Source organism: Arvicanthis niloticus, chromosome 3 (genome assembly GCF_011762505.2).
Source record: "Arvicanthis niloticus isolate mArvNil1 chromosome 3, mArvNil1.pat.X, whole genome shotgun sequence".
Lineage (NCBI taxonomy): Eukaryota > Metazoa > Chordata > Mammalia > Rodentia > Muridae > Arvicanthis > Arvicanthis niloticus.
The window spans coordinates 53811816-53831440 of NC_047660.1; the positions used below are offsets into that span (position 1 = coordinate 53811816).

Sequence of the window (19625 nt, forward strand, 5' to 3'; positions counted from 1 at the left end):
AGGCAGAAACCTACAATACTTGTGGGGGAGGGAGTGGGCACAGTCGCCCATCTTGATAATGTGTGCCTTTTAATTGCAGTATTTAGTGTTGCTTGGTATAATTAGTGATAATTAGTTTATATTGGTTGGATTTATGTAAACTAGTTTAGTCACCCCCCCCACACGTTAATTTTCACTAACCAAGAATAATCTCACTGAACTCCATTCCTTTAGAATACTGCAGAGTTGGTTCTCTTTGCATCTCTTGCTAGAGAATGTCTTAAGAGGAAGTAGTGTCTGATGGACAGTATTGTATATCTGAAGGGTGTGAGGTGGGGGCAGTGGAATGACTTCTGTTACATTTCCATACCAGGCTGGCTTCTGGCCAGCTCCTGCTTCGGCTTCCCTGGTAGCTTGGAGAAAGGTGTACTTGCCTCTGTGGCTGGTAGGCGCCTGCCATCACTTGGCATTGTCATCCTCTTAAGCACAGATTTGTTCTGTGCTTCTGTTTCCCTGGTGTCACAGAATGAGTCGATGGTACTAAAGTGTTCGTAGGTAGTCCTGGCTGGCGTCTGTGACTCGGTGGCTTTGATTGGAGTAACGTTAGTAAGGTGAGTTCACACTGTTTTCACTTAGCACCTCCTTCCGCCAGGGCAGCTTTCTGTGGTTCGCCTGTACATTGAGCCTGGAAGTGCCTTACCTGTGACCTGTGTTCTGTTACGACTATGGGGCCCTTGCTTCCTCAGCTATCTAATCATGACTACAGAATGTTAAGAGTTGTGAAAAACAAGAAAAACAAGCATGTCAAGGGATGCTCTGTTGACTACTGTGCTAGGACACCTGACTGTTTTCTAGGCTCCAGTGTCACCAGCTCAGCCTCCTAGTCATACTTAAAAATCAAACTTCTTTGTGGCTTTTTCAATTATATTGTGCAGAGACTATTGGCTTTTAGATCCTATTAACATAATCAGTCTCCAGAAAGAAATTAGATTGCAATCTCAAAAAGAGGTAGGTGCATCCTCTAAGCCTTCTGACTTAAGTGCAGAGCTTCACTAATGTCAATGTGAGATGTATCTGACTTTATCGTGGTATTATCCAGGTATGGTGATGGTTTATAAAGGGACATTTGTTCTGCGGTTGTAGTTCTGAGACATTCAGTAATAACCCCAGGTGGCATCAGTCCAAAGAACTTTTAAACTTTGTTGACTCATTTGGGCCTGTGGAGATTGTGACTAATGGAAGTGAATATCTTACCTCTGTGCCCTTATTTACTTGTCAGTTTGGCTTGAATGGATTGAGTTTAGGGTCCTATAGCTTGACTGAAGCACCTCTGGGATAAACACTAGATCTTTAGTCCTTAATGGAATCTCTGACCTAATGCAAATTACTTTTTCTGTTTCTAAGAGGGATGGTAGGCTGCAAGATCAGTAGAGGCTATGGGAAGGGAGAGAGTCCTTCTTTGTCCTAGCTACATCTGATTCATCTAATCATCCTTCATGTTCATTTCTTTGGTTTGATTGGAGGAGTTAGTGCTGAACTCCTAAGCTATTAGACACTAGACATTGTTGGAGCTGCTGGGAGTTCCCTGTCTAAAAGGAGGAACAGACATGTCCATAAATAAGTCAGACAAGGAGAGATGTCTTTGAGCTGAGTTGAAGACTAGGTGGCATGGGTTTTATTTCTAACATGAGACTCTCCTTCCACCCTGCTCCCAGTCCACTCTTGCTGTGAACAGTTCTGACACCATATGTTTCTTAGAGAGCATGAGCTTCTTACATAGCTGTTGCCTTGGTGGCCTGTGGAAAATGTGTAGTTCTCAGGGTCCCCGCAGCCTTCCTAAGGCAGTCCTCTAGCTGTAATAAAGAGCAGTAGCCCTAGCAGGAAAACTTGAGTTCAAGTCCTGCCTCTGTCTGTTAGAAGTTGAAACAGCTCCTCTCTGCCCCAGAACTTAAAAGACTGAAATCCCAGAAGGTAAGGTGTCAACTGTGGTACTGAAGAAAGGCACACTAGTTAAGTAGCTGCGTATAGCATAGAGGGACAATTATGTAGCAGACCCTGAAATGCTCAGATTAAGTAGCATCTTGTGTACATGTATAAGCATATGAAAAAGAATAGTTACATAGATATCTTTATATCTAAGCTCCAATACTCAGTTGTTTTTAATGTTCAGATTTGTTAACAGTTTCCACTTCATTGCTTTTCAGATGGAAATACAATTCTGAAAGGAAAATGGAAAATACTGACCCTTTTCTTTTGTTTTTCAAGACAGGGTTTCTCTGTGTAGCTTTGGCTGTCCTGGAACTTGCTCTGTAAACCAGGCTGGCCTCGAACTCAGATATCCAGCTCTGAGTTCCTCCCAAGTGTTGGGGTTAAATGCATGTGCCACCAATGGCTTTTTAAACTGTGAGTTATTTTCTCTTTCTCCACGGTTCCCCAGGGGAAAGACATGTTTGAGGTGGAGTTAAATTTTTGAGAGTAAGATTTGCCCGTGTCCTGTCTTTGTTTTGATTTACAGGGTGATGGTGTCATGCTTGTGGCAGCCTCCTCTGCGTGCCTCCATGGGCGTGATGCTCTGTAAGACAGATCAGTTCATAGGTTTTCCCTTTCCTCTGGGCAGACTCCCGTTGCTGCTGTTGCCAACTCACTTGTTTTTCTCAACGATGGAGTTGTCACTATGCCCAGGCTCTCTTGCCTAAGGCCACTGCTTTTGAGAAATACCAGTTAATAGCGCAGTTTGTGGTACATGTTAGAATCTGGATTCTAGGATGTTTTCAGGTACTTTTTGAACTTTACTCAGAACTTTCTACCTTCTCTCCTTCATACATCTTTATATAATTTCCTTTGTCCACAGTGGTTTCTATTTCTTTTAATTTTAGAAAGTTCTCTGAAGTCCAATAACTGCTGTTAGAAGCAGATGAATTGGGTTTATAATGTGACGTTATGTACTTCCTGTCCTCCATGAGAACGTTATGGAAAGGTGCGAAGAAGAATGGTTACAGTTAGGTTAGAAGTGTGCAGACAGACAGAAGTCTGGCATCCAGGGCTGAGAGTCTAAATAGCAGAGTAAATAAACAGACCCACCTTCAACCCCTTTAGCCTGTTTTACTGTGTCCCAGAGCAAAATGCCTGTTCCGTTGAGCATCAGTGTCTTCATGTGGTAAATGAAATGATAGGACACCCCTCTGTTGATAGTCAGTGATCCATTGTCAGTCACAATGTCCTCCATCACTGAGTTCCTGCCACTCACCTCACCAGCGCCTTGACAGATAATACGACCTTGGGCCAGCAGTAAGGCCAACATCTCAGAGAACTTAAATCCAAGGTAGTCCTTACTATCCTGTGTCTTGACTTAGTGAGTGACCAAAAGAAATGCTCTAGTTTTGCACATTCCTAGAAGCTAGGCTTCTGGGGTTTCTCCTGAATGATCCCTGCCGCCTACACTGCTCCCCTTACCTCCCCACCCCTTGTTGTTGTGTTTAAAATGGCTCTGTGATGCAGTGAGAAATAAGTAATGCAGATGGGTTTTGCTTATGTGAAATCGGTTGCTAGGAATTGAGAAATAGCTTTTCACAGTTGAAATCACTGTTTTTAAGAAGATTATGGCTGCAGCCAACTGTGTGAAAAATAATGATAACTGGAATGGGAGGAGGATGTGCTGGCGCGGTTGTGTCGGCCTTTGAAGTGCGGGTACCTTTGTTACCATCATTTGGCAGATGAAGATGCCAAGGCCAGAGAGGTTAATAGAATTACTTTCTGCCTGGTAAGGCAGTAGGAGAGCTGGGATTTGAACTTACACTATCTGACTCCAGAGTCCACACACTTAGTTAACTGTCTCATCCTGGGAAAACTAAGAGAAGGCAGGCTAGGAAGAAGTGGCCCCAGGTGTGTAATTTTACTTCTGCTCTGCAGGTATTCTGAGAGAAGCCTCACAAAGTGTATTGGAATTACGATTGAGACTAGACCTGATTATTGCATGAAACGGCACCTAAGTGACATGTTGACTTATGGCTGCACGAGGCTAGAGATCGGAGTGCAGAGTGTCTATGAAGATGTGGCCAGAGATACCAACAGGTGAGATGGTAGCGGGTGGCCTCTTCTGTCCCCACTGGTTCTTCTTTCTTCCTTGAGCCCAGTCTCAGAGAAAGGTATGCAATCTTAGCTTTTTAACTCTCTTCTTCCATCCATGCTCTCAGGCCATCTGCCCCTGCCTTCATTTTCAGCATAGTCACCTGACAGTCTTTTCCACCTAGAATGTATCACTGAGTCATACAGGGAAGGTCAGTCTGTGAGGAAACTTGTAAATAACTGCTCCCCTCTGCCGAAGAGCAAAGAAATGAGGATTCAGTTAGCAGCAGACACTGCTGACCCAAAATGGCAAAGGCCACTTTGCGTGACCAGGATTGTAAGGGGAGCTAAGGAAACATACTAGTCCATACTTAGAAGCAGCCTAGAGCAATGGCAGGCCTGGGACATTGTCCTTTAAGTAACAGAGATCTGTTGAATATTTTTAAGCACAGGGAAAAATCTAATAGGTATTGTACCTACAAAGAGGAATCTCAGAGCAAAGAGAACTCCAGTAGGAAAGTTTTATCCAAGGAGGCTGCTTAGAGAGTGTAGTAATCACAGGCTGTGCTAGAAGATCCCAGTGGGAATGTTTCAGGGGCACTTTCTGGAAAAACAACAGCTAAGCAGAGCCTGAAAAGAGACTCCGAGTTACTTGTGTTCACTGGAGGAAATCTCTTTGAGGACAGGAGCATGACAGGCAGAAGGTTGGATTATGCAGGGCCAGGAAGTCAGCCACAAGATTCTGGGCTTTAATCAAGAGGCAGGCTGAGAGCTAAGATAGGAGCATGCCTGCATATAATAAGTGAGAGCCCCTTTGTTCTAATATGGGAGACAGTTGAAAAGGGGGTAAGGAGACAGCCTCTCCCCACAGCTGGTGGAGTAATTTAAGCAGGAATCCCTTGAGTCCTAGAAAGCAGTGAGTGTTGTTTGCTAACTCCTGGGAAGCAAGGCCTGGAGAGAATGGGAAGTGGGAGCTTTGGAGGGAAGAGAGGCTTCACTTTGTAGACAATAAATGTTACATACTTGTGGAACTAAAGGTATGGTTTAGAGCAGGGCTAGCCTATGTGACAGTACAGCTGAGGAAATGAATATTTCTTTGTAATTTAATTTGTATAGCTGCATTTGCATAGTTGTGACCATTTTGTACAGTAACTTTGAAGTAGAATAATTGAGTACAGAATTCAGAAGAAAGTCCAAGCCTCAACCAGAACTTTAGATGTTACTGGTGAAAACTAATTAGAAAAAGGAGTGGGGCCATGGGAGTAAGTAGGGTATCCATGGGGAATATGATGGAGCCCATGGCTTCGGAGACCTTCCTGTGCTACGTTGGAGCATCTTGGTTGTAGAAAGAGTTGTTACAAGGCTTCAGGTTTTAGTTGCCCAAGTTGTAATCAAGGCCTGTTTTCTGCTCAGATGGTAGCCTTACTGCGTATGTTACAAGGCTTGATCAGACCCCTGTGCCAGCCAAACCTTTCTCTGATGGACCTTTTGTCATACTAGTAACATCTGCTTTGTGTTGCAGTTTCTTCCCTCTTTTTCCAGCATTACATATTTCTGAAAGAAGTGATGCTCAAATCAGAGCTCCTTCATGATTCATTGTTGTTGTTGCCCAGTTTAGCTCCGAACCTGGTCAGGACCGAAGGATGATCTTTAATTCTAATCTTCCTGCCTCCACTTCCTAAGTGCTCATACTATAAGAAGATATCAGCATGCCTGGTTTCTGCATGGTCCTTGTGTATCAGGTTCTACAGCGATCAGCTGAGTTTACTGATGGTGCTGAGCCCTGTTGTCTGGGTACACAGTGCTCCTTGTTACCTCCAGGCCTTTGAGCAGGTTCATAAGAGATTTCTGAACAGTGTCTTTGAAGCTATGATTTTCCTCCAGGTCTCCTTAGAGCTGTGTGAAAGTGACTTCTGTTCCCAGCCAAGTAGCTCTTGTTCTCATAGATTGTTTTCCTCTTTCTCCTCTTCCTCCCATTTGTTAGCTTGATTGTCCGTTTATCTGTCTAATAGGCAATGCATTTTCTCCCTCAGGGGCCACACTGTGAAGGCAGTGTGTGAATCATTCCACCTGGCCAAAGATTCTGGTTTCAAAGTGGTGGCGCATATGATGCCTGACCTGCCGAACGTGGGACTGGAGAGAGACATCGAGCAGTTTATTGTAAGTGCGCCCTTGAGCCTGTGGACCCGGAGCGTCTCAGCACACTTCCCATACCTCCCTGCTCTGTGTGTTCACTGTTGTGTTTTCCATTCTTAAAGCTATAAAGCCTTGTTTCCAAATACTTAAAACACAGTAAAGAGTAGTCACCCACCTCCCCATTGTCAGATAAAAACTATATTTTAATACATTCTTTTCAAGCTTTAAAATACCTAGGTTTGGGACTGGAGAGGTATCTCAGTGTTTTAAGAGCACCAACTATCCTTCCCAAGGACCTGGGTTCTATTACCAGCACCCACATGGTGGCTCAGGACTGTCCATTACTCTAGTTCCAGGGGATCCACCACCTTCTGGCCTTGCTGGACACTGGGCACACATGTGGAGCACAAGCATACATGTAGGCAAACATTTATATACATACATATAAATAAATGTTAAATTGTGAAATGCTTAGTGTCTTAGTTAGGGTTTCCTTTGCTGTGAACAGACACCATGACCAAGACAACTCTTAGAAAGGACAACATTTAATTGGACCTGGCTTATAGTAGGTTCAGAGGCTCAGTCCATTATCATCATGGCAGGAAACATGGCAGTGTCCAAGCAGGCATGGTGCTGGTGGAGCTGAGAGTTCCACATCTTATTCTGAAGGCAAACCAGGGAAGACTGTCTCTTCCAGGTAGCTAGGGAGAAGGGTCTCAAAGCCTACCCCCACAGTAACACACTTCCTCCAACAAGACCACACCTACTCCAACAAGGACATACCTCCTAATAGTGTCACTCCCTGGGCCAAGTGTGTTCAACCCAGCACACTTAGGCTTTGAGGAACTGAGGCTGTTTTGTGCATGTAACACAGGCACAGTCACCTGTGGATGACATAGGTTTTTCTTGATGTATCGTTTTTACTTAATATTATAACAAACATTTATTGTATAACAAGATAATATTTCCACATGGTGACAGGTGGCATAGATAAGGCATAGGGCCTGTCATTTGGGATGCTGGTTTTTCCTATCCTCAATCTTTGTGGCCAAAATCCTAAGGTGCAGTGCCTCAGAGGAAGGCCAGCACAGAGAGTAGAGACAAGTGCCTCCATGTGTAGACTTGGATCTGCTGTCTGCTTTTACTCCATCTGTTCCACTCTGCCTGCTTCCTGGCCTTTGATATGTGAGCTTTGTGAGACTGTGGTGTGATGGTCTGGCCTCTTTTTGTTTGTTTGTTTGTTTGTTTGTTTGTTTTGGGTTTTTTGTTTTTGTTTTTTTGAGATGGTTTCTCTGTGTAGCCCTAGAACTCACTCTGTAGACCAGGCTGGCCTCGAACTCAGAATTCCACCTGCCTCTGCCTCCCAAGTGCTGGGACTAAAGGTGTGTGCCACCACCCAGCCTTCATCAGCCTCTTAATTTGCAGCTTTCTTCCCTTTCAAAGCTGGGTGCTAGTCTTCATCTGTTTTCTGTTTTTCAGTCGTGGTTGCCATTCCACCACCACCACCACCCCCCCATCCTCTTTTTTGTTCTTTGTTCTAAGTTTATACTTCTGTGAAAATGTCCTGTTTTGCCTCCTGATTTTAGAGGAAAAGAAAGAAACCCATGTTTTGGTTCTCCATGTTTAATCATGGATCCAGAACCAGTTCAGTGTAGCTTCATCCTTACAAAAGGAGTGTATCAGACCCTGTGTCTCCTGCAACCAGAACTTTTCTGACATCATGTACTTAGTGTAGATTCAGGTTAGGCAGAGAAGGGCTTGCCTACATGCTCGTTGTGGGTGTCTAGAATATTTATTAAAGACTTAATAACTCTATAAATGTTACAATGGAAATCACACAATTACAAAAGAATGTCTTTAAGACCACATGGTGCAACAAGAATACAGCATTCAAGAAGGTGACAGTCAATGAAATCTAAAACCTACAGTTATATTTGTTTGAAAAGCAAATTAAACAATGGAAAGTTTGTGAGAATAATGTAGTCTGAGATTTTAAAGCATGATTTAAAATTTCCAGAGCTAGAGCACTGCTGGCTGGCTAGATCCTGATGGGGGTGCAGGGGTGGGAAGGACGGTACTTTGTGAACCCACTTCTAGCCAGTACAGTGGTACACAATCAAGATTAGAGTCGGCACTATGCAAAGTCCTAGAAAGGACAAAGCCTGGTGTCTCTCTGCTGCCTTCCAGATAAAGCAGCAGCCACTGGGTGTGTAAGATAGAAGAGGTCTGTCCCAGAATAGATGAGCTAGGTGAATCCTTCAGTGTCCAGATAACAAATGGGATTATGTAGCCCATGTCAGAAGGGGTGCCAGTTGGCCCAGGGATGATGGTGACATCCTGAGACCAGCAAGCTTTCCTTATAAAGGGCTCTATTGTAAACATTGTGGGATCTGTTTGTTTGTTGTCCCTTTGTTTACGTTATAAGTTTTGACAGCTTTTCAAAAGTTTAAACACTCATGTCTGTTATTAAGAGATGTTGTAGTCTGGAAGGAAGTAGGGTAGCGTTTGTAAAGAGTAGTGCTCCACATGAGACCAGCAGCCGCAGACAGGGCTGTACAGGGGGGCTGCATAGTGCAGGGTAGGTTGGGGCTACAGAACAGTGGCATCTTGTCCCTGTGTACACTTCTTGACAGAAGGGTCAGACAGCTCCAGGCCTGCTGCAGGTGGAGAGAAGCCGGCATAGGCGTCCCCTGTAGGACAGAACTATGGGAGTGGTAATTTTTGGTTCTCTGTCTGTAGGAATTTTTTGAGAACCCTGCTTTTCGTCCTGATGGTTTGAAGCTCTACCCTACCCTGGTGATCCGTGGGACTGGTCTGTATGAATTGTGGAAATCAGGAAGATACAGGAGCTATTCTCCCAGTGACCTGATTGAGCTGGTGGCTCGGATCCTAGCCCTTGTGCCCCCATGGACTCGTGTGTACCGGGTGCAGAGGTATGTGTTACCTTTCAGTTCCCTAAATAGCTCTCTAAAGGGGTAGTCTGGTTTGATGTCAGACAGTTTGAACTAGGTTTTAAAATTGAAAGTAGAATATCAGGAATGCCATGTGTAAGAAATGGACACTAAGGACAGTGTGCCCAGGCCTCTTTGCAGGTATCTTATATTTATTCATCGTCCATTTATCCATGAGCCAGGGAAGTAAGGACAACTTGAATGCGTCCATGGGCAAAATCTAGGACAATTCAAACATCAAAATAAACATATTGATGGCTGGAGAGGTGGTCAGTCAGAACTGTGCAACCATGAGGGCCTGACTGTGAACCCTAAAACCCAGGTAAAGAAAGCCCGGTGTGCTCACATATGCTTGTCATCCCAGCACTAGGAGAGAAACAGGCAAGCCCCAGCTCAGTAACCAGCTAACCTAGCCTGCGTGATGAGTTCCAAACCAATGAGAGTCTCTGCCTCAAAAAGAGGTGGACACCACAAAGAAGAACCACACCAGAGGTTGTTTTCTGCCCTCCACGTGCATGCATGCACACACATGCATGCACACGTATACACATACACTACAGACAGGCGTGTGTTTGTATGTGTGTGTGTGTTAACAAATTATAACCAAATGAATAAAGCAGGAATCCTTCAGTCCATATTGCTGGACTAACAAATTAGTTCAGTAATTTGTATGCTTCAGAAGCATAATATCAGCCGTCTTCATCACACACAGGTTCTGTATTTACAAATTTACCTACTAGAAAATCGTGAGACTCAAAATCTGTCCTCATAGCACATTTGCCATAAATCATCCTCAGAATGGTGAACGATTTGGCTCGCTCACGCACATGCTCTTAGCCGAGGTCAGACAGTGCCTCTCTGCCTCGCTCCAGTCTCCAAGCTGTAAACAAGTGTTCGCTTTGCACTCTACTTAATGCTGCATTTTCCAGGATTTTGTGAGCTGGTTAGGAATTGGCTCTTTAAAATGACCTCGAGACACAGTGCTCAAGTGCTGTCTATTGGCCCTAAGTGCAGGAAGGCCGTGAAGTGGCTGATGGAGAGAGTAGCACGTGGTGGTAAGCCTTTATTGAGGAGGCCCAAGAGAGCTGCTGTTGGTTGTGAGTTCAGGGTAAATCAATCAATTGCATATATTAAATAAGCTGTCTTTAAACAAAATTGCAGAGTACAAGGTACTTACTTATTGATGGTTGACAAAAAATCTTGCCAAGAGAGGCTCATGGGAACCTAACCCTGTGGATTCTTCTGTAGGAGCAGTGATTCTGGCTCACTGCTTCATTGTCAGCTGTGACCTGAAAGAATATAATTACTTACTGCTTACCTACCAAAGATCTAGAACTGACTAGATGTAGTTGAAACTTTCCCCACAATATTCTTATTACGACATAGGAGTCATGTGGTGCAGGAGAAGCCTGGCCACAAGCTGGAGTGAACATTGTCAGAAGCCGATGAAATGGCTGCTGGGACTGACCGATACCACAGGGTTACCTCTGTGTCTTCTACTCAACATCTGTAACTAAGTTTAATCGTGAGCCAACATTAGGCAACCCCAGGTAGATGCACACTCTAGAAAACAACTAGCGCCTCGTCATCCGAAGTGTAGGGTTGGGAAATTCTGTTTGATGGAGACAGGAGCGTGACAGCTAAATAGAAGATTGGAGACCAGGTCCTTTTGCTTGAAGGACTTTGTTAGGACACTGGTGTGACTCAGTTGGGCTCAGAGAGCAACATCAGAGTGTCTGGTGGGTGGCAGTTCTATGGTCATGATAGAATCTGCCCATTTGGATGCTCAAAGTATCCTGACTGCTGCCACATCTTACTCACTTTTTACCTTCCATTGGTCAAGAACCATAGTTATCTGAACTTTTTTTCTGTGGCTTAGAGATTGTGTCTCAAAATGTGAATGAGTACAACAGGAAAGAAGCTACAAGAGCATTGGCAGAGGCAAGAGGCCATATGCGTCTTGACTTGGACCACCCAATCACAGAAGAGGTCAGCCCCACCCCCAGGAACCATGGTCTTCTAGTGTAAAGGAGCCTATGAGGAAGAAGCCTCTGTTTTCTTATTCCTGTAGACAGTGAGCCAGGCAGCAGAGACACTTGCAAGTTTCATGTCAGAGGCCTTAGGAAATAGTGTTGTGGACCATTATCCTGCCCACACCAATAAGACAATAAGGACTTGGGTGACAACAACCCCCATCTGGGGGAGAGGGACCATGGATTGTGCAGGCTGCAGGCTTTGAAGGCTGCCCTCTGCTTCCCAAACACAGGGGATGGCAAGGTTTTCAGAAGCTGTGGAGTCATGATGCCCCGGTGAGTCCAAGGACAGCTGTTTGAAGAGAGCAAGGGTCCAAGGAATAGATGCCTGGTTTCACCTCAGTACCCTTGTGGGGTCAGGTTTTCATGCTTTGAGTCTGATAACTCCACCTGACTTTGAAGATAACCTTTTGATAAGTTTAATTCAAAGATTCTGTTTTCTATAATGCTTTCCACTCTTTCTTTTAAAATTATTTTTTTATTTTGAAGGTTTTAAAATGTAACTATAATAATTATACAAGTTTTTATTAATAGAGGTTTTAGATTGTATAGCTTACTATGGTTTGGGTAAATTTCTTCAAGATATTTTTGTTTTATGTTTTTAGTTAGATATTATTACTGAAATGTTAGTATGACTATATGCACTGAAATTTATATTTTTTATATTTTGCTACTTGCTCTGTCTGTCTGTCTGTCTGTCTACACATATACCTCTGTGTGAATATGTGGAGATCAGAGGACATCTTTCAGGAGTCAGTTCTGTTTGCAGGAATCCAGCTCCAGTCATCAGGCACTCTACCCACTGAGCCGTTTCACCATCCTACTGTTTGGCTTATACCCGTTTTTATTTCCAGATCTTCTTTATACATTTGGCTTTCTATGTCTCTGAGTTCTACATTCATGGCCTCAACCAACCCCAGATAAAAACTTCCCAGGTGGAAGCTACACTGAGCACACACCTTGTTCCTTGCCATTGTTCTGTAACCACGGTGTATAGCAGTGACTCCCCAGCATTTACCTTATACCAGGGATGATGGGCCATCTGGAGATGATTTAAAGCATTGTCTTGATGGAAACAAGCATTTTGTTATACCTGCAGGTAATTCTGGAACTAGCCTCTCACAGATACTGAGGGCTACTATATACTACATTTAAAAATAACTCAAGCTTAATATAGATTATGTTACCATTTGTCCTCAGTAATTCCTGGAAATTTAGCCTCTGCTTCTACAATACTGAGGTAGTGTGTAAGATTGTATGTCCTGGTTTGTGTGTACATGATGTGGTTTTTGCTGCAAAGTTAATGCTTCATACATTGTCTGCAACCCTGTAATGATATGCTTTGACCACAACAAGGTATATTTTAACTTTCAAGGTATATAATCCCTTCATATCTAGCCTCACAGTTCTCTGTCCACATGAAAGCAATAATGTTTAGAATTTACTTAAAATCTCTTTAGTGTGTATATTAACAAGGACTATTTACAAAATGTCCTTGTTTGGTGGGAATTCATCTTTACAGAAGTGGTAAATATGACAGTGTTTAAATGAAATAAGGCAGATACAGAGAACCAGGTGCCACACTCTCTCATTAGTATGTGGAATCTAAACAGACTGACCTACAGGAGTATGAGGTCGAACCAGCTGTGGTTCACTGGGGCTTTGCTCATCAGTTAAAACCAATGCTGATAAGGAGTGGGCCTGGCTTCTCTGCTGATGCAGTAGAGTCACATAAGTCAAGGAAATGAGGTGAAGCCTATAGCACTTGCCCAGCAAGTGGGGACCTGGGTCCAATTCTAGCCCTACTGCCCCCCAAATGCAGTGATGATTTTGAGAAAGATTTGGCAAGAAAGGATTTTGAGTGTTCTTGTCACAAAGAATTGATATTATGGGGGATAGATGGCTAAATAATGTGGTAAACCTTCTACGATGCATTGCTATATCAGAACCTCACACTGGGACCTATTTATATATACTTATTAAAAACTTATATATAATAATTAAAATATTTCAGATACAAAAGGTGATTAGGATCATTTTTAGAGCTACACGTTAAAGGCAGCACTAGAGCTTCATTTCCATTTATCTTACACAGTAATTGGTCCCATTGCTAAGCAGACGTCAAGCTCGCTTCCAGGTTGTCTTACTTACTTTTCTGTCACTTTGATAATCTACCCTGAAAGGTGGGTGGGGAGGGTCTTAAAGGAAAATGTGGTTTGAGCTCATAGTTCCAGGCTACAGTCTGTCATGTCAAGGAACTCAAGGCTGTAGAAGTTTGGGGCAGCAAGTAGAAGGTGATGAAGGCTTATGCTCAACTCGCTTTCTCCTTTCCTACAGTCCAGGCTCTCCCCCAGGAGCCCTTCACCTATGCTGGGAGAGTATTCCAACCTCAGTTTTCCTAATGAAAATCCCAGAGGCCTTTCCCCCAGTGGTTCTAGTCTAGATTTCCTCAAGTTGACAGCTGAACTTTCAGGTTCTCTCAGGTCTCATTTCATCCCCACTCCTCCCCAACCCCACTGCCTTCTTTTAAAGACAGGGTCTGTATTTAGCCATGGCTGCCTTGGAACTCACAGAGATTCCCCTGCCTCTGCTTCTCAAGGGCTATGATTAAAGGGGTGTCCACCATGCCCAGCCCCCTTTATTATCCTAGTCTCTATTATAGCTAAAATCTATATTGAAATTTTCACTTCTATTACAGTAATACAATATGTGGAAAGAATTACCTATGGTAATGAGTGGATCTATGTGTCTTTTATCATTATTTTAATGTTTTAAAGTTCTTTTTGAAGAAAGAGCTATAAATGTGATGGGATTTGCATTGCATATGGATAAATTAATAAGGTTTTCTAAAGAGATGATGCCAGTTCATATAAATCGTTGCTAATTTTATCACATCCTCTATAAAATTGATGCCTGTAACTGACTCTTTGTATGAGGGTATGATTTGCATTTCCCATTAGTGGAGATTGCTCGTGCCTTGTACCTGATCATCACGTACGTTCTGTCTCACATGACTTGTATTGAATTTACAAATCATGGGATCTAGATTACAAAAATAGTGCTTCTTATGGAGGTAACTCCCCCCAAAAGTAATTCATAAATGTTAATTCATTTTGAATCCTCTTACCTGGGCAGGCAGGAAACTAGAGAACTGATAGTTCCTGCAGAGTGGAACACTCAGTACCAAAACATTCTGACAGCATCATTCCTGGTGGCAGTGTTATCCAGTATGTTTAAAACCCTGAAATTACATTTTGAGGGGTATTAAAATTTATACTCAGATTGAGGTAGAATTTGTTATCTCTGAACCTCAAGAACTTGTATCAAGAACTGGATGATAAAACTTTAAATGAAAATGTAAATGAGCAACATAAACCTTATTACAGAGATGCAGAGGATGGACTGGAGAGATGGCTCAGCCACTAAGCAAACACACTGCTATTGTGGAGGACCAGAGTTCTGATACCAGAATTAGGTATCCACATTAGGTGGGCTGTGAGCCAACATTCCAATTTCAGGGAACCTGACACCCTATTGTGGCCTCCATGGGCACATGTACTTGGGGATACACAGAAATACACACATATACATAATTTAGAATAAACTAAATCTTTTTCAAATGTATAAAGGTACAGAGGGAAGGCTAGGTTTTCAACAGTTCTTGGTGGCCAAGACAAGTGGTATTTTACTCAGGGAGTGTGTTCTAGCTTCAGTCTTGAAGTTTTAGGTTAGTTCTGCCGGTCAGAAGACTACTAATGTCCCAAGCATATCTTAAGCACCTCACTCTAATGTGGAGGCTGAGGACAGGGCTGACAGAAGGAAGCCCCTAGTGATGAAGAAAAGCCTACTCCTGGCACATTCTGTACTTAGATTGTTTCTCTTTGAACTCATAGTCAAGGGAACTCACGAGAGTCCTTCTGTCCTCGTCCATCAGGGACTCTCCCTTTTTCTATATCGTTCCACCAGCCACAGTTGTCTAGCAAAGGTGAACTTTCTGGCTTTACACAGTGAAAAAGACTTTGACACTGTGTTTTAGGCACGTCTCTAAGAGGGACCATGTTAGAGGAGATAATGCAAGTGAAAGCTCTTATATTTTGGGTTTTCCTTCTGCCTTTCTGTCTTACTAAGAGATTACTTGATGTTTCCGTTGGTTATTTCCTACACCCTGCCCCTCCCTGCTTCTAAACTATTGTATACTTTTTAGCCTTCTGACAGTTGAGACAGGAGCATCATCTTCCTGGGTGTTTTTATGAGGCACTTCCTGCTGGAAGGTCCTGTATTCTAGCCCTGAGGAGTGTAGTCAGTGATTAAATGTAAAATCCTGTCCAGGCACATGATGGGCTCTGCATTAGAGCGCTGCTGCCCTTGGGCTATTTGACAGCTGTCTGCCTTGATATGATATTAAATCACTGTGAGGCGTCAGACTAGGAATACCAATTTGCAACCAAAGCATGCTTCTGACGCATGAGAAACTTCAGACAGAAGCGGCTCTAAACTGCTTGGAAAGGTTTTTGATGAGCAAATTGTAAATATTAGTACCTCTAATCTTGAAATATTACCTGTTAAGCCAATATTCACATGTATAATCTTTCTTCATGCCAGGAAAGAGACTAGATTGAATGACTTAGAGAAACCTAAAAGGAAATTTTACTCCTGTCTCCATGAGGCAACAAGGTCAAGCTCTTAGAGGCCTGGTTCAAGTTCTGAATATCCAGAGAGGTTTAAGCTGTCTGAACAGGAAGTTGAGTACCATCATGCAGTAGGTCTCTGTGGTAGAAGATACCTACCATTGCAGAAGTGTGTCTCTCAGATGCAGTGAAGGACACTATCCCTGAGAGTTGCAGTTGCCACATTTTCTGTTCCTTAATGACTGAGAGCTTCCATCTGCTGTGCTCCAGGCATTTCTCTACCAAAGACCATTGAAGCCATGTTTCATCTTTATAGTGACAGAAATAAATTTAGGACATTTATGAACTGGTGGCATCCTTGTAAGATCCTGCATAGCCAGAGTCTCTCTGGTAATCAGAGGTCTCACAGGCCTAGCTTCTGTCTTGCTACCCTGCTGTCACATTTTCAAATGGTTAATAATTTTATAAGAGGCTATATGTTCTTACTGTGTTATAGGTCAGCCTCCTGGTAAGTTATCCTATAGTTATTTTAACATAAACACAGACAAAGCAAGGTCACAACCTGACCAGTTGAAGCCTAGCTTTGCTTTTCCTAGGAGCAATTACTCTAGCTTTGTCTAGTTCATTGTTCATAGCAACCTTATAGGACTTAACTCCCATGAATAACAAGACAGGAAATGTATTTGTTGGGTATTAAGTATTAGCATAGCCTCCACTGATCATCCCAGGTTAATTTCAGACCATGTATAACTGTTTGGAAATATAGTTTTTAAGTTCTAAAATATTTAGTATGTTCATGAGGATAGTCTTATGTCATATTACTATCAGATTACTATAAAATATTTCAACATTTAAAAGGGGCAGTTAGAAGACTTATATTTGGCTTATAGAAGCAGAAAGATTTAAGCAATGTATATATATATATTCCTTGCTAAATAGTTTTTACCTTAATAACTATTATGTGATTTTATCTGATTATTAACTTTGAAGCATATTGATTTTAAAATACTAAAATTCAAAAGTTAGGGATCATTGTACTAAAAACTATATGTAAGCCATATATGCTAACACATTAAAACATAGTCACAAAGGTGAAACAGATTTCTTAGGTCACTGTCACTTTAAGCCTCCTAGTGTGCTTCTCTTACAGTATTGCTAGGGAAACCTTTGGGTCCCAGAGCCTGGTAGATGTGTGAAATGTCCTTTGTGCTCACTATAGCCTTCTGGAGCGAGTACAGTACAGTCCCTGACTTCAGCTTTTAACTAGCATCTCCTGGATGCCGGGTACTCTGCACTAGACCAGTGTAGAAGATAAGTCTCATTTCCATCCTCAGGCAAGCTGTTCTCCTAAAGCAGAGCCCCTTCTCTGGGGAAACGGGGTAGGGTCTGTGGAACCAGTTAAACCAAGCTTTTAACCTTTCTTGTTAGTGACTTTCAGCTACTGTGTAGCAGGGAAAGTATTTGCAAAGTGGTTTCTGATTCACTATTGGCTTTTTCTCTCCATTGAGTTGAGGTTTATTTCTTTTAATTCTTGTTTCATTTAGTACAGTGCCTCATCAACCCCAGATTTTTCCTAATGGCTTCCAGCATTTAGGCAGATTCTATGCTTTGTTCTCTACTGTGATTTCCATTATATGTCCTTCACAAACCCCCTGAGAGATGGGTAGAAGTGAGCTTTACAGATGGGACATATGGGGTACAGGGGTGCTCCCAACCTCTCCTCCTCTCATCCTTAGCATGCTCTGCCTCTGCCTTCTGCTCTGTAGCTTTGTGGTTCTCATTGTTTTTAATTTTTAGAATTCCACTGCCATACTGCTATGGAGAATAGTTTACATTTTTTCCACAGTTGATGTTTTTCTCCTACAGAGACATTCCAATGCCCCTCGTCAGCTCAGGAGTAGAGCATGGCAACCTGCGTGAGCTGGCATTTGCAAGAATGAAAGATCTTGGAATACAGGTATGGGTACATGTGGCTCCTGGCCAGGTATATTGTGAAGGAAAAAGGAATCTCCTTGTACTTATCCCCAGGGCTGTCGCTCTTAAGCATTGCTGGTGCCAGCTGGGTCAGAAAGCTTGTATGTGTTAGAGGTGTTCCGGGTAGTTTGCAGAAGCTGAATGAGTGGTGACAAGCACTGCTGCTATCCCCTTGTCCCTTTGTCTTTTGACTTCTATAACCTGTTGCTTTATATTTACTAAGCAGCTTCTCTCTCTTGACCCTAATAGAATGAAGAACGCTATTAATTTAACAGTCTTTGGAGGTAGTAGTGAGTCTGAAATGAAGCATTCTAGAAACTTCTTGGGACTTTTGACAAGATACACTAGCTGAAAGCAGTGTCTGGCCAGGGTACCAGGAGTTAGACTCTGCCTTCAGAAACCAGTGCAATCGATCAGGAGAGGACTGGGGATCTGTTGGCTATATTTTCAAGCATGGACCCATGACTTCCTTTACACTTCCTCAGATTATCATGGAGGAAAAATTTTTTGAATTATTTGAATATTCAACAAAAATACTATAATACTGAGATGTGCTAGACAACATTTAGACGTGCTCAGTGGATGAGACCTATCAACTGCACCACACAGGGTGTGTCTCTGCTCTCCACTCTCCAGCTGTCCACCATCCCGGGCCTCCTAAGGACACTTTTCTAGGGGTCCAGCAGACCTGATTACTGGCAGTCTCCCTGTCTATTGGTCATCTCTAGCCTTGCCTCCATCTAACCCTGGTTGGTTGCCTTTGCTAAGTGACCCAGAAATCAGTCCAAAGAGCAAAGTCCCACAGGTAGTGGCCTTACCAGAAAGTAAGTAGATATTATCTCTGCCTTTAAAAATAAATCATGTTCCAGGAAAGACCAAAGAGAGGAAGCAGCAGGTGCCAGTTAACTAAGAACAGGTAACCTATAGCCACACACACATGGTCTCTCTCCTATATAGAACTAGGCTAGAAGATAGCATCTGCTCTTAGCAGATACGCTATAACACCCATGGGCCTTGTTTGCTGTACAGGCTACATCAGCAGAGTATCTTGGTGGGTGGATTTCCTGAAACATGGAAATAACTTTGTTTTTACAAAACTGAGTAATGAACTCTTATACATACATTGTTAGTGAAATTGCTTGCTTGATACTGTCAATTTGTTTAACATGGTTCTGTCTCACTGGTGGAAAGTGTTAGAATCCTGAAAATACATTTATGGTTTATTCTGTAGAGGAGAACTATGCCATAGGACGTATCATTGGATAATGCAGGGATTCTGTAATGATAAGTGTCAGGCTGTATGGGATACACACTGGGCTGAGGAGTCAGAGCGAGTGTTGTTAAGATCCTGACCTTGCCTTGCATTGACACTGTCTCCCAGGAGCTGTGCACAGATGGGGGATACCCAAGAGTCATCTGGAGTTGAAGTTCACCTGTGTCTATATGAGTCTAGGTTCCTTTTGTATCTTCCCTTTCTTCTTTCCTCCACAGTGTCTTTCTTTGAAAAGGAAACATCTTTGATATGTGTCTTTTGACATATTTAAAATGATAAAACACTAAAAATAGTAATGTCATATATAGATTTTAAAAACTTAAGAATTCGCTTTTACTCTTCCTTTGATTATGTTTTGGGGCTATATTTTCAATCATATTTTGGAGTTATGTTTTTCACAGTTAAGTCTCTTGGGCAAAACTGTTTTCTAACTTTCTAACTTAGTATTGTTTATTTCCCAAAATTAAATATGGTCTCTTTGAATTCTAAATTCAGTTTTGAAAGGAAAGTTGTACACCTTCACAAATTCTCATCATCAAATTTTGTAAATATGGCTTTTTAAAGTTTTCATTTTTCTGTTTCAGTG

At 42.5% G+C, this 19625-nt stretch overlaps 1 protein-coding gene across 1 annotated transcript in view; it reads left to right on the top strand.

Annotated features, from left to right (window-relative positions):
- The window catches only part of Elp3 (elongator acetyltransferase complex subunit 3), a 58905-nt gene that overhangs the window by 22333 nt on the left and 16947 nt on the right, over window positions 1-19625 (top strand). Inside the window, exons 8-11 of the mRNA XM_034498327.1 lie at window positions 3889-4050; window positions 6078-6204; window positions 8920-9113; window positions 17659-17749. Coding sequence (XP_034354218.1) covers window positions 3889-4050; window positions 6078-6204; window positions 8920-9113; window positions 17659-17749 — 574 coding nt within the window. The remainder of the gene's footprint in view (window positions 1-3888; window positions 4051-6077; window positions 6205-8919; window positions 9114-17658; window positions 17750-19625) is intronic.